At 42.0% G+C, this 18,482-nt stretch overlaps 1 protein-coding gene across 1 annotated transcript in view; it reads left to right on the forward strand.

Moving 5' to 3' along the window:
• Positions 1-747: 747 nt before the first annotated feature.
• KAT6A (lysine acetyltransferase 6A) overlaps positions 748-18,482 on the forward strand; it is a 108,934-nt gene continuing 91,199 nt past the window's right edge. The window contains exons 1-2 of the mRNA XM_081221089.1: positions 748-838; positions 3,384-4,300. Of these exons, the coding sequence (XP_081077215.1) occupies positions 3,701-4,300 (600 nt within the window). The 5' untranslated portion in view covers positions 748-838; positions 3,384-3,700. The remainder of the gene's footprint in view (positions 839-3,383; positions 4,301-18,482) is intronic.

The raw sequence follows: 18,482 nt of genomic DNA on the forward strand, positions 1-18,482 counted from the left end.
GGGAGGTCCAACAAGTCTCCCGGGGTAGGGAGGATGAAGTCATTGTGGTGAAAGGGCTCGACACGGCGTCCAACTTTCTACCCTTCCCCTCCTCCTCGCACCTACTGATTTTCCCTCAAAGGGGTGGATGTGTGGGGAGAAGATGCGCGCAGACAGGGAATGATGAAGCGAGGCGGCCTCCTCCCCGCCCTCCGCCCCAGCTCCCGACCCGGTTCCGGGGAGTCGCCGTGGGAGCTGGGCGCGGGCACCACGGTGCGGAGGGAGGCTCGGTGACGGTAAACACAGGCGCCATCAGAGTTCAGATCCTACCGGATTTCCGCGCCGCACCGATGCCTCCCCACCCCGGCGCGACCCTCCTCTTCCCCAGCTGTGCAATGGGGACACAGCACCTCCGGCCCCGGTTATCCGCCCGGCCCAACCGCACTAGAGGGGCGAGCAGGAGCCCCCGGCCGCCGGCCTCCTCCAGCCCTCCTCCCGCTTTGGCTTTGGCCTTTTGTACCGGCCCCACGTGATCCGCCCGGCCGGCTCTTCCCTCCTGCCCCGCCCCGCCCTCCGGCCTTTCCCGGCTCTCGGCCCAGCTCTTCCCGCTCCTCGGCCGTCCCCCTCCCGCGCTGCCCCTTCCTCCCCCTCCCGCTCGCCTCGCTCTCGGGCTGTTCCCGCGCCCTCCCCCAGGCAGCCGTTCCCTCGCGACGCTTCCCCTCCCCCCGCGGCTGTTCCGCCGCCTCGCCTCCCCTCCCCCCGGCCGGAGCTCACTGTCTCCAAGATGGCGGCCGTGTCAGTTTGGGGCATCTCCGCGGTCCGGCCCGGGGCCCCACTTACCCGGCGCTCTTCACTCCCGGTAAGTAGTCGAGGGGCCGCCCCCGGCCGCCCCCGGCCGTCAAGCCCGAGGCCGAGCCGCTCCGGGACCCGCCTCGCTGCCTCGCGGGGCCGGTGGCCGCTGCAGGCCCCGCCGCGGCCTGCACCGCCTCCCGCTGCTCTGCGCCAGGCCTCGGGCTGGGGCGCCGCGGCCGCCCCCTCGCGCCCGGCCGGCGCCCGGCTCCCGGCTCCCCCGCCCCGCGGCCCGCGCGCCGCCGCCGCCGCCGCCGCCGCCTCCCCGGGCCGGGCTCGGCTGGGGAGCCGGGGAGCGGGCAGCCGGGAGGGGGCGGCGGCGGTGGCCCAGGCCGCGAAGCCGCGGGCGGGCCGTGCGGTCGGCCGGCTCTCCCTCGGGGCGCGCCCACTGGCCTGGCTCCTGCGCCCGCCGCCCGGCCCGCCCGGCCCCTGCGCCCGCGCTCTCGGCGCTCGCGCTCGGCCCCTGCGGCCGCGCGGCGCGGGGTGACAGGCGGCCGTGTTGTGGTGCGGAGGGCGCACGTGCGGCGGCGTGTGCGCCGGGCTGTCAGCCCCGGCGCCGGGGGCGGCGGGCGCCTGTCAGCGCGGAGCCACCAGGCCCGCCTGCGCCCCGCCGCACGGGACCGGCCTCCGGGCGGCCGCGGCTTCGGCGAAGCTGGGAGCGCAGATGTGCGGCTCTCAACTCTTTCACGTGATTTCATTGTTAACTTCGTCCTCGGGTTCCGTTCCCGTCCGGTGGGAGCCGCCGACTCCCCGTCGGCAAGCCGCGGGCTGGTGCCGTTGCAAGTTTCTGAAGTTTCTCGCCCTTTAAAAATAGAGCGCGAAGAGGCGTTCGCGGGGAGGGGTGGGGGATGGAGGCCGGGGAAGGAGTGCTGGAGGCGAGCTGCACTTTCTCACCGGCCGCCGGGGTACTTTCCCGGAGTTAAAGCTCAGGTCTGCAGGCTTCGCTTGCTGAAGACCTGGAGACCCGTGCGCAGCCCGGCCCGAGAGACCGCGGTGACTGTCCTTCGTTCTCTCACCTGCGAGGTTAAGCAGCCAGGACGGCCCCAACGTCTGCAACTCGGGCTGAAGCCTCTCATTTCATTGTAGCGTTAATGCCTCCGTAATGCACTGACTCCGAGTAATAATACCATGATTTCTGCCCTCTCGAGACTCTCACCACGGTGAAGCTGAGTTCTTCTCTCGGGGGGCTGCTTTTCAGTCAGCTAATTTAAAAAGAAGTCTTGGCTCAGGTTTTGCGTGTTTCCTTCAGCCTTTTCTTTCTTATCAGAGTTAGTAGTACTATCAGTTTCTTCATATCTGTTAGTTTTCCTTTTGATTTTAGAGGCACTCGGAAGAACGATTACTGTGGGAGCCATTTTTCTAGGATGTTTATGTTGTAAGTGCTCCTCAGAGTACCAGGAGTTCTAAAAAAACATTTAGGTAAAGGTAAATTTATTTTGGGAAGCAAAGAAGTTAATTAGATTCGGAATTCATTATTTTGGTGATTTTCAAAAAGATTTGTATCTGCCAGATTCTTTTGTCTGAAAGAATACTGACTTTGATCCTGGAGAGTCAATGTGTGTGTGTGTGTGTGTGTGTGTGCATGCATACATAGATGTGTGTGTGCATACGTATATATTGGTGTCTTATTCATTAATGTTCATTTCAGGACAGCAGTCTTGAATCTTTACGAGGTCATGTTCTCTTTAGACTACAAACAGGCAATACATTTTTTTTCCTGTGCTGTACATTTGATACGTAGTGTGTACATTTGAACCCAGTGATTCTGGGCCATTCTCATTTCTAGTTGCTGTGTCTGTAGATTGGTTATGAACATTTTGACAGTTGTTGGACTCTCTCCAGTATATTGAATGTTACTAGGAGAAGCTTATTAGCATGTGATTCCTAAAGTTTGAATGAAATTGGAATTTTTAAAAATTCTTTGAACACTTTTCGCACTTGACTATTTTCAGTGTTAATTTTGTTTCCACTTGGAATGTTGAAAGTAATATCGTACTTAAAATGTGCACTTCGTTTGTGGAAATTGTATTTGTTTCTTTTACTATATGTAATAGTTAAAATGTTCTCAATGGTTTTCTGTCCATCTTATGGACTGTTTTCATCCAGTCTGAATGTCTGGAATTTTGAAAGATGAAAGTTTCGCTCTTACTTTTATTGCAGGATTCTTTCTGCTAATCTAAATACTTGTTGAAGTGCTGAATAGTTTCTTGGAGAAAGATGTCAAGGAAGAGTTTCAATTCATAGACTGGTGAGCAGAGATTGTGGAGGGCAGAATAGCCAGCACCCCTCTGGTCAGTTGTAGCCTGAGATCATTCACAGTGCATCTGTCTTGTTTCCTCATTGTATCCTAATTTTTTATCTTTGTTTCCTTTTCTTCATTTTCCCAGTGGTTTACATACATGATCGTTTTGGAATGTTGATAGAAGCATGATCAAACTCCTACAGGTGCTCAGTGAACACTGTTTGAGTGCTTTAAAGACTAGGATGTTTCAGTTCCAGTGTGTTTATAAAATGGGCCTTGATAGGAAACTGACCTTGTTTTAATTGTTTTCCAGGCATAAGATGCACATTTTTCTGCTGGGAATGAGATGTTCTTGAGTTCTTACAACTTTATGAACAGACCCATGTGTGGTGCTATTGAGAAGTTTGTTGAGAAGTTTGAAGATATTTCAGATAACAGGTTGTTTTGGTTTCTAAAGTAAAAGTGGGGAGGCACTCTGTTTTGTGAAAGGAGGAAGGACTCAGGCCAGAAAACTTGTATGCTATGGTTAACTGGTTCCCAGCCTCCGGGAATGTTGTTTTCCATGGTGTAAAACTTACTCAGCATCAGGATAAGGGATAACGACTCTATGGATATACAGAATCCTTCACCATGGTAAAACTCGCCAACCCGCTGTATACGGAGTGGATTTTGGAGGCCATCAAAAAAGTGAAGAAGCAAAAACAGCGTCCTTCCGAAGAAAGGATATGCAATGCAGTGTCTTCATCCCATGGCTTGGATCGCAAAACTGTTTTAGAACAATTGGAGTTGAGCGTCAAAGATGGAACAATTTTGAAAGTCTCAAATAAAGGACTCAATTCCTATAAAGATCCTGATAATCCTGGGCGAATAGCACTTCCTAAACCTCGAAATCATGGAAAAGTGGATAATAAACAAAATGTAGATTGGAATAAACTGATCAAGCGGGCAGTCGAGGGCTTGGCAGAGTCCGGTGGCTCAACCTTGAAAAGCATTGAACGTTTTTTGAAAGGTCAGAAGGATGTGTCTGCGTTGTTTGGAGGCGGTGCTGCCTCTGGCTTTCACCAGCAGTTACGATTGGCTATTAAACGCGCCGTTGGCCACGGCAGACTCCTTAAAGATGGACCTCTTTATCGGCTCAACACTAAAGCAACCAATGTGGATGGGAAAGAGAGTTGTGAGTCTCTTTCTTCTTTACCTCCAGTGTCACTCCTTCCACATGAAAAGGATAAGGTAAGAATGGCCCATGCATCAGTGTTCGCAGAGCTGATGATACAGCATGCTACAAAGCCACATTTCTAGGAAGTTGAATAGAAGTTACCGTTGGTGTTTGGGGCCTTTTGTTGAATAATCACCTCCTGTTTTTTATTGGTGAATTCTAGGCGTGAGAACTCAGTAGATGCTAATTGTTCTGATACTTTGACATATTTGATGCCTAAGATTCAAAGTGTAGAGTATTGCTCTGCCTAAAAGGACATATCTAGATTAGAATTAAAAAGTAGCACACAATTTTAAACCTGTTACATAGAAGTTCTTCTGATACTTTACTGCTGAAGTTGATGAGCAGCCAAATGCTGGAGACTCTAAGAACCTGTCTTCTCTCTTTTTTCCGTTTTGTTGCCGATTACTAGACAGGAATGAGACCGATTATCCTGACCATAGTAGTGGCTAAGCAGATTTAGCAATTCTTATTTCTGCTCTTTGTATTCTCACTTTTGGTCATGCATTATTTTTTGCATATGATGAAGTCCTAAACGTTATTATTTACGACAGGTGTAACTGCATGCGTCAGGAATACAGTAGCCTATGTTCCTAAAGTTCTGGGGAGTCTGGAGTCTTGATACACAAATGGTATACTTTACTGTGCTGTGTGTTTTATGCCATTACTTTGTACCGTTGAAAGTATGTCTTCTCAACAGTCAATCTTGGCCCTTAAATAGATATTCGAGGATGAGGAGAGTTTTGTTAGTAGCTCTTTTGTACGTTGACCTGGTGTCTTAGCTGTGAATTTATTTCAGGTGTTCTGAATTGTGGTTCTGTGGGGAGTGGCTGTACTTTAAGTTGTTGCACACCTTAGTGTACACCAGTAACATCATCTTCATTTTGCCTAAGATCATGGAGGCTACTTTTAGGGGGTTAAGATTCTAAAGTTAACATTGAATGTATTTTAAAATATTTGAGATTTGATCTAAATTCATTGCAGTTAGTGACCCACCAGTAGATTTTTGGTTAAATAGCAACTGAAAATGAACAGGTTTTTTTTTTGGGGGGGGGATGAAGGTTTTAGAGATCTATTTTAAGGTTCAATTTTCCCTGTGAACTTTGAAATAGAAGCATTATCTTACTGTTACTACCCTTAAAATGGTTCTGATGGAGTCATGGATTAGTAGGCAATTCCATTCATAACATGGTTCTGTATCATTGGAGCATTTATTAAAGGTGTAGTATTGAAAATTCAAGGTGGACAGGTAACTGAAATACTTTATTCTGCAGTTCAGTGCTGTAAGGACTTATCTGTAAGAACTGTTTCTTGATCACATAGCTGAAATTAAATATAACGATTCCAACAACTGTTATCAGGTGTCTACAGGTTTAGTGCATGGAGACAGGAAATAATTTAAAGTTTAGAATGAATTCAGTGTCATATCTGTGAATTGGGTATTATAAATTTTTGTTAGAACACCTGGGTGCTTGTGTTTATTATAATTTCCCTTGCTTGAATTAGATATTTTAATTTTTAAAAATATTAGCCATACATAAAATGTCAGTAGTGCATATTTTTTTAAAGTTAGTCAATATAGTACAGTGTAGGACTAAACTGAGTCCTGTCACCCTAGGATTTTACTTTTTTTTTTTTTTAATTTTATTTATTTATTTTTGGCTGTGTTGGCTCTTCGTTGCTGCACATGGGCTTTCTCTAGTTGCGGCGAGCGGGGGCTACTCTTGGTTGCGGTGCGCGGGCTTCTCATTGCGGTGGCTTCTCTTGTTGTGGAGCACTGGCTCTAGGCACGCGTGCTTCAGTAATTGTGGCTCACCGGCTCAGTAGTTGTGGTTCGAGGGCTCTAGAGTGCAGGCTCAGTAGTTGTGGCGCACGGGTTTAGTTGCTCCGCGGCATGTGGCGTCTTCCCGGACCAGGGCTCGAACCCGTGTCCGGGGAGGTCCCGCTAGGATTTTACTTTTGAAAGGGACCTTTAAGAACCATCTACTCCAGCAATCCTTATTTTGCAGCTGAGCCTGAGACCTTTGCATTAAAAAAATGTTTAATCCAGTAGAGATCTGCTGGTTTGCTTTGGTTAGAAACATCTCTTTGGTTTATATAACTTTAATATACAGTATTGTTAACCAAAGTAACTAAACTTGGAAAAATTGTGTTTCGCTGAGTAGACTTTTGTGTATTTGTACTGGTCTGATTGGGAAACAAACTTATGGTAGTATCTACAAAATTAGAGTTGATAAGATCTGTTATATATTTTTAAATGGAGTCTTATTTTCAGTGGTTAAGTTTTGTGCATGACTTTCCCCAAAGATATGAAAAGCTCACATTAAAAATCATAATACAGTAAACTCTAGGGCAAGGAATTACTCCTCCTATGAACAGATTATGTTTGTTCCTTTTGTTGTATTTAACTACTTTCCTCTTTTTTTTAAAAAAAAACTGTCCAATCGTTTCCCATTTGGAATTGATTGATTTGCTGTTATGAAAACCTAGATATTCTTAAAAAAATTATCCAGATTATATCTGACAGGGGTGGAGAAAAGAAAGTGTAGGCTAGAAGTAGTTTCACTTTTAGGGCATTAATTAATTCAGCAAATAGTTACTGAGCACTTACTGTGGGCCAGGCGCTCTGCTTGGAGCTGCGGTGGCCTTACCTGCTCTGGAGTGTATGTGTACCTACTGGTCTGCTCAGCTGTGGGTGAGAGATGAAGTTCAGGGACTATGGAGCGGCCTGAGTACGTTCTTCTTTACTTTCTTCTATACGGTTCTAACTTTTATTGTGATATTAACCTTTGGAAGGAACTGTACGTTAACTTTTCAGCCACTGAGTGGTGTTTGTTTTGCTGTTTTTGGTGAGATAGCTGCACAGAAATATTTTTAAGAGTTTTTGTGAAGACACTTGAACTTAAGTGTGTTTTCACTTGATGGAGAATCTGGAGATACTGTGATATAAAAGTTTTGATGGAGAATCTGGAGATACTGTGATTTAAAAGTTTTTATCCATGTTATAAGGGAGATTTGCTGTACTAACTTCAGGTTGTTGTAGTTGATGGTGAGTTTCTTTAACTTGATGATGTATTTATACTGTATCAGCCAGGCATATATTAACTCGTTTAATCCTCATACAACTTAATGAGATAGGTACTGTTGTTTTACAGAGGGAGAAACTGAGGCATAAAAGAGGTTCAGTAACTTGTCCGAGTCACAGAGATATTAGGTGACAGCTAGGTTTTGGACTTGGGCATTCTGGCTCCAGAGTCTCTGTGACAGCGATACCTACTGCCTCTTGGGAGTTGTTGGGTATAATGCCTGTCACCGCGTTCAAGTACACAATTGTAAATGTTCTTGGTGTTCACTTCAAGGCACGTTCTCTGATTGTAAAAGGACATTTCCCCCACCCCCACCCCCGTTCCCAGTTCACTGTCTGCGTCCCTTTTTTCTCTTTCTGTCATAGAATGAATTCTAAAATTGACTTTGAACCAGGACTAAGAATGTATCAGAAACCAGAGATTATGAATAATCTAGTTTTCTATACCTGAGGTCCATAAATTAAAAAAAAGTTTGGTCTACTTGACTTTTTTTTTTTTAAAGATATTTTCTGTGTTTCATTTTCCTTTCAGATGTCACTGAAGTCTTCTGATTAGTAGTTTGGGATTGGTTGCGTGGCTGTAATAGAGTGCTTTCATTTGGGACAAAATGTTGCTTTCCTTTGAATTATGGGATATAGGTGAGGGTGATAGTGTGTAACTAGCTTAAATAATAACGTCCTCCTTGCAAATTTCTTTTATTTTTGAAATACAGATATTACTGTAAGATAATTTGTTCATTTACTTCATTTATTCATTATTTATTCAGTAAGCATTTAGGTGTCTACCATGAACAGTGCATTTAGGGTTTAGGTCCTGTTGGGGATTAAGGCATAGAAATATGAAATAACTTTTTTGCAGTGTTTGTTTAGCTTATGAAATAAAACTTTTAGTTTTTTGCATTCACTATTTTTTTTTTGGTAACAATTAGGTATTGTGAATCTCTGAGAAAGAATGAGATGTTTCTTGGGTGAGGCTAATTATTATTTGAGATTCTAATGGTCCATTAAAAGAATTACTTTGGACACTGAGTCTTGGAAGGATCCATTTCCCTTTCAGGAGTAATTTTCACCTTCATTTCAAATTTCTGGGTTCATTTTACACACAGTAATTTACTTGAATATCTAAAGCTTATGTTCCATATTACTAGTACAGAAAACTATACGCTTACGGTAATCAGCCACATCAGGAAAGTGTTGTTAGTCTGTGGAGTATTGTGGAACAGAATTATATTTTACTGAAGCATTCCACTTGGGAAAGGAAGAGAAGATATTGTCAGCTAATGTTATTGTTTAGCTTATTACCCATTAGGTTATTAATGTTATTATTTAGGTGACTTGGAGCAGAAAGATCAAGTGATAAATACTAGCCTTCTAATATAAGTTATATCACAATTCAGTAAACTCTTAGTGCAGTCCAGATTATTTTGTGTTACTGGAACTTGGCATTTTAAATTCATAGAATAAAAGGGGCTTTGACAGGAACTTTGGTATTTGATGTAGAGATGCTGATTAGAATGGAAATATGTTTTCAGGTTACGAGAGTTAAGAATGATAGTTTTGATTTAGCTATTTGGAAATGGCCTTTGTTGTAAAATTGTTTCACATATTATGTGTTAGAACAGTGATATGATAAAATTGTTTATAAATGTAAGCTTGGTAATGTCGTTTTCAGATATTTTGTTGCTATCATACTTTATAGTAATTGTCCATGCTATTAAATTCAGGGGTGTGTTGACTGCTTGGCAGAATGATTGTCTATTTAAAAAAAAAAGACACGCACACCAAAAAACTGCAAAGCAAAGGTGCTGCAAAAAAGTTGGGAAGAGATACATCAGTAGTAAAAAGTGGAAGAAGTTCTCAATTTAAAAATCCTTATGAGAGCATGCAAGGAAGTGTATTTCATAGTAAAATTATTGGGAAACTCTTTAAGTTGCAAGTTTTAATTCTTACATCATGGGGGAGGGAATGGAGGATAATGCCAACTGTATCAGTCTTTAAGTGAAGAAGGATTATTTTAGCGAAAATTATCCTAACCTCGCGTAGTTGACTTTATTTTTCAAGTAATGGCAAGGGTACAGCGACATGAATATTGTAGATTTTGTAATGTCACCCAGTTTGCAACTGATTGATCTCAATAGTTATATTTTCTTACATTATAATTAATTACATTAATTATAATTACAATAATTGTACATTTCTTACATCATTGTTTATACCATTTTTTGGTGACTCTTAAATGTCCTGGTTTCTGAGGAGAAGCTGGCTAGAAATAAAAATTTGTTACTAACAAGTCATTGAGGTGGATTAAATATAAACGTGGTTAATATAAACTGACTTCGTCTCAGCAGACTTGTTCTATTTAAAAAAACCAAAACAAAACGGAAATTTAAAAATAACTCAGGCAGAGATATGTTTGTAATGCAATATTTATTTAAATACAATCAACTGTACAGATATTTTAAATAATTTTATTATTGTTTGTGTTGGGTTTTCGTTCCTGGGTGCGGGCTCTAGTTGCGGCGAGTGGGGGCTACTCTTCGTTGTGGTGTGTGGGCTTCTCATTGTGGTGGCTTCTCTTGTTGCAGGGCACGGGCTTTAGGCACGCGGGCTCAGTAGTTGCGGTGCGTGGGCTTCAGTAGTTGTGGCGCACGGGCTTAGTTGCCCCGCGGCATGTGGGATCTTCCCGGACCAGGGCTCGAACCCATGTCCCCTGCATTGGCAGGTGGATTCTTAACCACTGCGCCACCAGGGAAGTCCCTGTACAGATACTTTTTTGGTCTTCTAGTTAGCCTTTGAGCTTTGTGTGCTTTGGTAGTTTTCAGTCCATGACACACCCTGAAAGAAAACTTGAACTACTAAAGCAACCTTTGATTTAGCCATTGCTGATCAAACTTCTGTACCCAGCCAGTGCACACAACCTGAGCATTTTTCTTACAGTTACAGTTGCTAACACTTTACTCATTCTTGGGCTAACTTCTTGTAAATTGATGAAATAAAGGGAAGAAATTAATGAAGGCATCAGATAGTACTACAAATGGCTTCTAACCTCTTTCTTTATCCTGTATCAAGAGGCCAAGGGAATGTAAGCAGTTGCTTGTAGAAACCTATTAATAGCTAACATTTGTTAAGGCCTAACAGTGTGTTGGGCACTGTTCTGAGTGCTTTAACATGTACTTTCTTATTGAAGTCTCAGAAGAACTTTACATGGTTAAGTTTTATAGGCATGATATATTTATATAACAGCTATTTAATAATACAAGCTTTTATTGTGGTTTCTTATAAAATGCCAAATGGAAAATAAATATATGCAAAATACATTATTTTTCTTATTCTGCCGCCTGTTTTTTATTCAGTTCATTCGGACACATGGGCCAGCACTTTTTTACATTGTACTTACTGTTAATACTATGAAAGCAAATAGATAACAGGAACTGTGCAATGAATCTGGGGAAAAAATATTGTATCATTCCAGGCCTCTTGAGGTTGTAAGAATCTCCTTCACAGATATATCTTCCCTTTCTATTTAGAATACTGGATAAAGTATATTTACACTGACATGTTTCTTAGATATGTGAGAGGACTGAATCTGGGTGCCAAGTTTGCTGGTTAAACTAGAGTTAAAAATTTTGTTTCTAGTGAACTGGGAAATGTTTTTTAAAATTATAATACTGAATACTTTTCATGCTCTGATTTGAAATTTTTTAAAGAACCAAGTAAATGTTACATATAGGGATTAACTAAGAGCCTCAGTCTGGTAAAGTTGTTTACCAGTTGGCTACTCAAGGGTGGAGTCAGTTCATAAAGAATCTGCAGCAGATGAATTAAGCCAGTAGCCACTTCACCCTTCTGCTTTTCCCAGCTGGAGTAGGATTAGGACTCATTCAGCTGCAGCTGGTTCCCAGGAAAATCTAGGCTGTTTCTTCTGGTTTTCTCCTTTTGACAGGAAAGTCAAAGTTCCCAACAGATGGCTTTCATCAGCACTGTACATAACTCTGTAAATTCAAGTCAAAAGAATTACTTTCAACTTTACTAGGGAACAGGTGAAGAAACAGTTCGTAGTGTGGCCCTATTTGGTTTAGGGTCGAAATTAAGCATAGAGATTATAGGAGTGTAGCATTTAGATTTGCAGAATGCCATTCTGGGTCAAAATAGTTTTTAACTGCTAGCAATTAAAGAAAAAGACCTGCTAAGAAAAAATAAGTCTGGCTATAGTGTTGAGTAAGGTATATTTTTTGATTACAGTATATTTTATACATTTATTTATATTTTGTATGTTTTATGTTAATATTTTATATTAAAGTATACATTTTTATTAAGGTATGTAATTTTTATTTTGGATTATGCTTACAAAGCATAGATACATTCTTAGAAAAAATAAAGAGTAGAATCATCTCCATTTTGTAGAACTTGAAGCCAGTAGCAATCTTGCATAAAAAATGATTCTAATCTTATTGCACAAATAGAGAAACTGAGGGCCAGAGAGATTTGAGTGTCTTGCTTAATGACCCACAGCAAGTTAATTGCATCTGGGAGAAGTGGTCGGGCCCTTCTCGGTTCTGTGCTTTTTTCGTTAGGCTGTAGTACTGTCTTACAGTTTTAGAGAGGAATGAGTATAAAATAACATTGTTAGAAATCTCTTCCTTAATGGAAACCATAGGATGAACCCTGGTGTAGAGAATTTTGGTGGTTTTTGTAAACCACAAATATGAAAATCTGCTTGTTTCGGTGTTTGAAGACTCCAGAAAGTCGAAACAGTTTTTTTTTTTTTTGGAAAAGACTGCTTTCTTATGACCCAAACTAGAGGAATTAGAAAGTTTTCTTCTGTTTTAGCTAAATATTAGGAGAACATGTTAAACTACCCTAATGCTGGGAGATAAAGTACTCCTTGAGTTTTGAAAAAAATGTCCACTTCCAGTTAAGTCTGATTTTCAGAAAGTCTACAACTCAGATGATGTCCGAGTGATTTGGGTAATTGGTTTGAACTTAAAATATTTAAGACGGAGATAGAAAGGTACAAGCCTTTCTATTAATTAATGAAGTAATTCTCATTAAAGGCATTAAATATGGGTGGCCTAGGAGTGTACAGTTTATCACTCATTGTTATGTATACATAGTATCTTGGTTCTGGGTGAGTTTGTAATACCAGTAAACAAACCTTACAGGGAAGGCAACAGACAACAGGTCATGTTTGTCTTTTTTGGTCTTTATGACTAACCGTTCATCTCTGCATTACTTTTTAACTTTTACTTTGTTGTAAAACTTAGCAAATAGACTAGGAAGTGGCAAATAAAGGTTAAGATTGGGGACAGTTACTTATAAAATAATTGGATAGAGTAGTATGGCACTATTTGGTTTAGGGTTAAATTAAACATAGAGATTATAGGAGTGTAGCATTTAGATTTGCAGTAGGTGGTTTTAAGATTATTGGTAAAACTTGTTAAGGAGAAAGTGACTGCTGTAGAAAGACAATCAGGCAGACTAAAAAACTTAAAACCTTTGTATATGTGAAAGAAGACAGCTGATTCCTTTACCTCTTGTGCAGAAGAGGTGGAGTCCATGTACATGAGATTATTATCATGCTTTTACTGTAGGCTGCCTTTTCCTCCAGGGAGTTGTGAACTGTAGTTGACCTAGAGAGCTGTTGTTCAGTGTTGGTTTTCAGTTCTTTCTGCTTAGTACAGTGCAGATTTGTCTTTTTTCTTAGTCATTGGCTACAGCGAAGCATTTAACTCCTGAGTTTTGTAGAACCTATAGCAGAACTCTTGGAAACATTATTACATTTTTGGGTGTGTGTTGAGTATGATGCTGTGCTTTAATAGTTTCCTAACTTTTCTATTCAGGACATCTTTAAATATCTGACTGTAGGGTTTAGATCCTCTTTCACCATTTTCCTGCTTTAGTTATTTCATTTCTTCTCATGCCAGTCTGTCTTCCTTTAATTCTCTAACATAAAGCTAAAGACCTGTTCTTTCTAAAGCAATGGTTCTTGACACTAAATCCACTTTAGAATTACTTTAAGAGCTTTAAAAAATAACCGCCAAGCCAATTAGACTCCAACAGTGGGGCCCAGATTTCAGTTTGTTTGTTTGTTTGTTGAAGTCTCCACGTGCATCTGATATGCAGCTAGGGTTGAGAACCACTGCTCTAGCGAACCAACATGTCCTGTGGTGGGAACTGGCTGAGGGAGTCAGGGGACAGAATTGCCTGGTGATTGAAATTCAGATACAGGAAACAGCACATTTCACACCTACTCTCATGAGCGCACTTTGAACCCAGGACAGGGTACCTCTGGAAACCTGAATTTTGTTCTACTCCGTGACCATAACTGCCTTAATTTTCCACTTTTCTCTTTTTGCTCTTGCTGCACCTGCTCTTTGATCTCATCAAGGTTTCCCATAGGGAATGTAGTTCAAAGAAGGTTCCCTGTGTGATTCTGATACCCCTCCTATCCCCCCATGAATGCTTTTCTTCTAATTGCTTGGCCCTACGGTTTATCATTGCAGTTACTCACTTTACTCCTGCACCTAATTGGCAAACCCCAACCTTGAAATTAAGCCAGCCATCCTCTCCCTGCTCCTCTATGAGACTCGATCATTTTGAAGAAAATGGCACAAACCCACTGGTAGGGTGCCACTTGCAAGTTTGTGGCCTCTAATCGCAGCTCTGTCCTCTGCTTGGGGATGTACGTCTGTGTCTGTAGTCTGTTTTCTCTGCAGCAGTTCAATATTCCCCCCAACCCTTTTGCCTCTCTCATTTTCAGCAGATACTCCTGGATCCTACTTCATAGAGAGAAGAGAATCTCTCTGACCATATGAGCTCATCCAGCTTTACCCTTCCCACACTACCCTAAATACATCTGTACTTACTTTTACCCCCTTTACTACCCCTTCAGAGGACGTGAAAGAAGCGTCTAGAGGTAATACCTCTGTTTATGTGCAGGATCCTGCTCTTTCCTGCCTTGGGAACCTTGCTCCATCAAGTGTTCCAGTCTTTTCGCTCTTTGCCCCTTAGCGTGGAGGAGTCTCTGCCGTCAAGTCAGAACAGAAGCAACACTGCTCCAGATTCTTCTCTCCATCTACACCCTGTCTCCTTCCTTTGGTTTTGAAACTTCTTGGAAAAAAGTCTACAGTTGTTCCAGATCTGTTGCAATCTGGCCTTTGGCCCTAACGCCGTCTGAAACAGCTCTTGTGGACAGTTTTCAGTCTTTATCTTAACCTGACCTCTCAGCAGCACTTAGCATTTGTTTACTCCTCTCTTCCCTTGACCTCTGGGATAATTCTTTTCTAGGTCTTCCCCCACTCCTCCCATCTTTCTGGTGATTCATTTTCCGTTTACTGACTTTTTATCTTTTGCCTGTAGTAGTACATGTTGGATTCCCTAAGGTTCTGTTCTTTGTCTGCTTATTGTTTTAACCTTCCTGAGTTATCTCTAGACGTACCTTCTCTATACTGATGACTCTAAATTCATATCTTAAACCAAATCTCTCTTTTGAGCTCTGGACTTACATATCCCACTGTGTAGTGTAGTGTCTTAATCTCAGTCACTTCAAATTCATGATGACCCAGAAGGAGTTTATCACCCTCCTTCAGCTTGCTCTTTTGATTTTTTACTGTGGTGAGAGGCATTGCCATTGACTCTGATTCCTAAAACAGGAACTTTGGTGCCATCTTCTAACGCCTCACTTGCACCTCTTTTGGATTCAGTTCTAGTCCATCCCCAGTCTTTTCTACCGCTTTAACATCTCTATTAATGAGCCCTTTCTCCATTCTAGCTGCTACTCTCTTGGTGAAGGTCCTCATCGTTTCTCTCCTGACTTAGTGTAGTAGCTTCCTTACTGGTTTTCCTTCCTCCAGTATCATCTCCTAGTTCACATTATTGCCAAGAATGATCTTATCAAGAAGCAGTTAAGAACACAGGCTCAAAAACCAGACCATCCGGGTTTGCATCCCATGTGGGTACTACTTGCCTTATGACCTTGGGTAATTTGCTTAATCTTTCTTTGCCACATTTCTTTTTATAGAATGGGGATAATACAGTACTTCTCTCATAATGAAGTAGTGAAGATTTAACGAGTTAATGTAATGTACATCAGTGTTGTCTAATAGAGCTTTGTACGATGGTGGACTGTTTTATACCTGTACTCAAAGCAGTAGCCACTAGCCGTATGTGGTTCTTGAGCTCATGAAGTATGGCTGGTTGACTGTAGAACTTAAATTAAAGTTTTATTTAATTGTAACAAGTGAAATAGCCACATATGACTAGCAGCTGCTGCATTGAAGTCTAGTGCTCTGTTAATGTTACGTATTACCATCTTTCTAAAATAAACTCTGCTTAAGATCCTTCAGTGCCAGATTCTGTGGCATCATATATATGATTTTTAACCCCCTACTTTACCTCCCATGTTGCTCCAAATTGCCTACTGCTCCTGCTCCATGTGCCCTCTGTGTCTCACTATACCAGTGGTTCTCAAAGTGTGGTCCTAGGACCAGAAGTAGCAGTAATGTCACTGGAAAACTTGTTTGAAGTGCATATTTTGGGGCCATATGCCATGCCTACTGAATCACAAACTGGGGGTGGGGTCCAGCAATTTGTATGTTAATAAGCCCCCCATTGATTCTGATGCGTGCTGAGGTTTGCACATTCCAGACTACTTGGAGTTCCTCAGGTCCACCTTGTCTTCTCTTGCTCCTTTGTTTTCGTCCCATCTGGAATCCTTTCTCTCTTCTTTACCAGTTAGCTCTTATTTAACCTTGAAGACTTAGCCTAGGCATATCCTTTATTTCTTCCTTGTCACTCATCCTGCTTCCAGGCTGACTTAGAGAGCTCTCTTCAAGCCCCTGATATCCTGAACACCCCTCCTTCATAGCCCGTTTTACACTGTATTGATAGTGAACTCAGGATCTGGTTTTTCATCTTTATACCCTATCTAACGCGGTGTCTGGTGCTTTGTAAGTATTTATGGGACATCTTCCAGGTGCCAGCCAGCACAGTGATTAGGTCCTGAGTGAAGAAGATACAGTCCCGTAATTAACACACACAGTGATAAGTGCTCTGATGGGCTGAAACAGAGTGCTGTGGAAGCCCAGAAGAGGGGGTGGGGCAAGTTAGGGAAGCCTTCTCAGAGGAAGTCACATGTGAGAGGTTAGAAAATGGGGAAGCAGATGGGTGGGGTGGGAAAGAGAGCGGTTCCTGCAGAAGGAACAGCATGTACAAAGACCTAGAAGCAAAACATTGTGGGCCCATAATAAATGTTTAATTGAATATGAATAAAAAGTCACATGTTTAACTTTTAGGTTTTGGTTTTGAAGTCGCTACTCTCCCTAGTAAACTTCAGTTAGCATTTTATGTTTCTGCATTTTATAAGCAGCTTTTGTATTTGATATCGTGCCTTCTTTGAGCTGATGATTAAAGGTATGATAGGGTAACCTCCAAGCCAGCAGGATACATTTATCTTTTTTCTTTCTTCCTTCCTGGTTTTTATTTTTTGCCTTTTTATGGTAGAAGAAAGAATTTATCTGAAGAATTATCCTACTGGGTGAGTAACACATCAGTGGTAGCAGAGCTAAACAGCATTACTTTCACTGCATAAGAACAGGCCAAGATTTTAAGCAGGCAACTTCAAATTTAGGGCATTGACAGAGCACATCATGAGGAAGGCTGAAAGGCAGCCAGCGTGACAGTCACCACTGGTCACTTCTGTAGCCCCGCTCTGTGTTGGCCCTTTTTGCCCTCGTTGCTGCCATCCTAGGCTTCTTGTTGCTCTCATTTACCCTCCATTGTAAGCGCATCAAGGCCTTGGTTAATGTGCTATGTAAGCTCCCTTTTTCATAGCTGTTGAATACCCACTTTATCTATGTACTTTTTAGTAAAAACTCACCTTTTACTCTCTCTGAATGCTCTACAGGTGGGTTGGCTCCATCATCTGCTAACTTTGAAGAAAGTTAAAAATGCACAGTTCTGTTTCTGATAACTTCAGCTACGCGGAGAACTCAACTTCAGCCAAGAAAGCTAGAGAAGGAAAAAGGGAAATAGTCTTTTTCCCCAAAACTTTGTATGAGTGGTAATAACATACTCTGAAGTGTTGCACAGATTAAAAAGAATCTTGCTTTCATACATATTTTCTTTTGACATAGTACTTGTAGTAACGTAGGCAGTCCAGGTGCTATGGTGGCCAGGTTTTGCTTATGCAGAATTGTATGGTTAGTTAAGGGAATAAATAGAACTAGAACCAGGTCCCTTTCAAGCGCAGTACTCTTTCAGCCACATTAGGCTGCCTCTTGTTCATGGAAATGACAAGCATTTAAAAAAGTGGGTGCTTCTTCAGCATTTATTACATACATCTGTGAAACCACTTATCAAGTCATACATGTTATTAATCCTGTATCCAGGGCTTGACAAATTGTAATATGCTCAGAAAATGTTTGTTGAATGGAAACTGTCAGGTTTAAGCTGGAAAGGGGAATGATAGAAATTAGGTTGATTTTTAAATTTTTTTTAAAATATTAAGTCTCCTAGTAAACTTAGAAGCCGAACCATTTGTCCTCTCAAAATAATATAGATTAAAAGGAGAGAGAGAGTTCAGACGTTTTCTGCAAATGCTTGACACCTCAACTGAAAAGTACCATTTGCCACTTCCTTTGGGGTAATATTTGTTTTCTGTTACCCCTGTAGTATTTTTAAAAGTGTAAGCAATGGTGTTTTCCCAATAGGTAATACATTTACGGGTACATAACATTTCAAACGTACGGAAGAGTATCCCACGAGAAGTGTTCTTCTGACTCTGGTTCCCTAGCCGACCGGTTCCCTTCCTGGGCAGCGGTCAGTGGCTTTCGTTTCTTTTTTACCTTCCAAGGAGATTCTGTGTGTATGTAAGCAGTCACTTTATATATACATTTTTTTCTCACAGTTGGTAGCATATCTTAACATACTGTTGTGCACCCTCCTTTTTTCCCCCTCTACTTAACGACATATCTTAAGTGTGTTCCACATCAATACGTAAAGTTTGGTGGTATTCCCTTATGTGGGTGTGCCATAATTTATATAACCAGTCCCTTGCTGATGGACATTTGTTTCCAGTTTTTTGTGACTACAAATAGCACTCAGTAACCTCC

The sequence above is a fragment of the Mesoplodon bidens genome (assembly GCF_964165515.1).
Source record: "Mesoplodon bidens genome assembly, chromosome: 20".
Taxonomy (NCBI): domain Eukaryota; kingdom Metazoa; phylum Chordata; class Mammalia; order Artiodactyla; family Ziphiidae; genus Mesoplodon; species Mesoplodon bidens.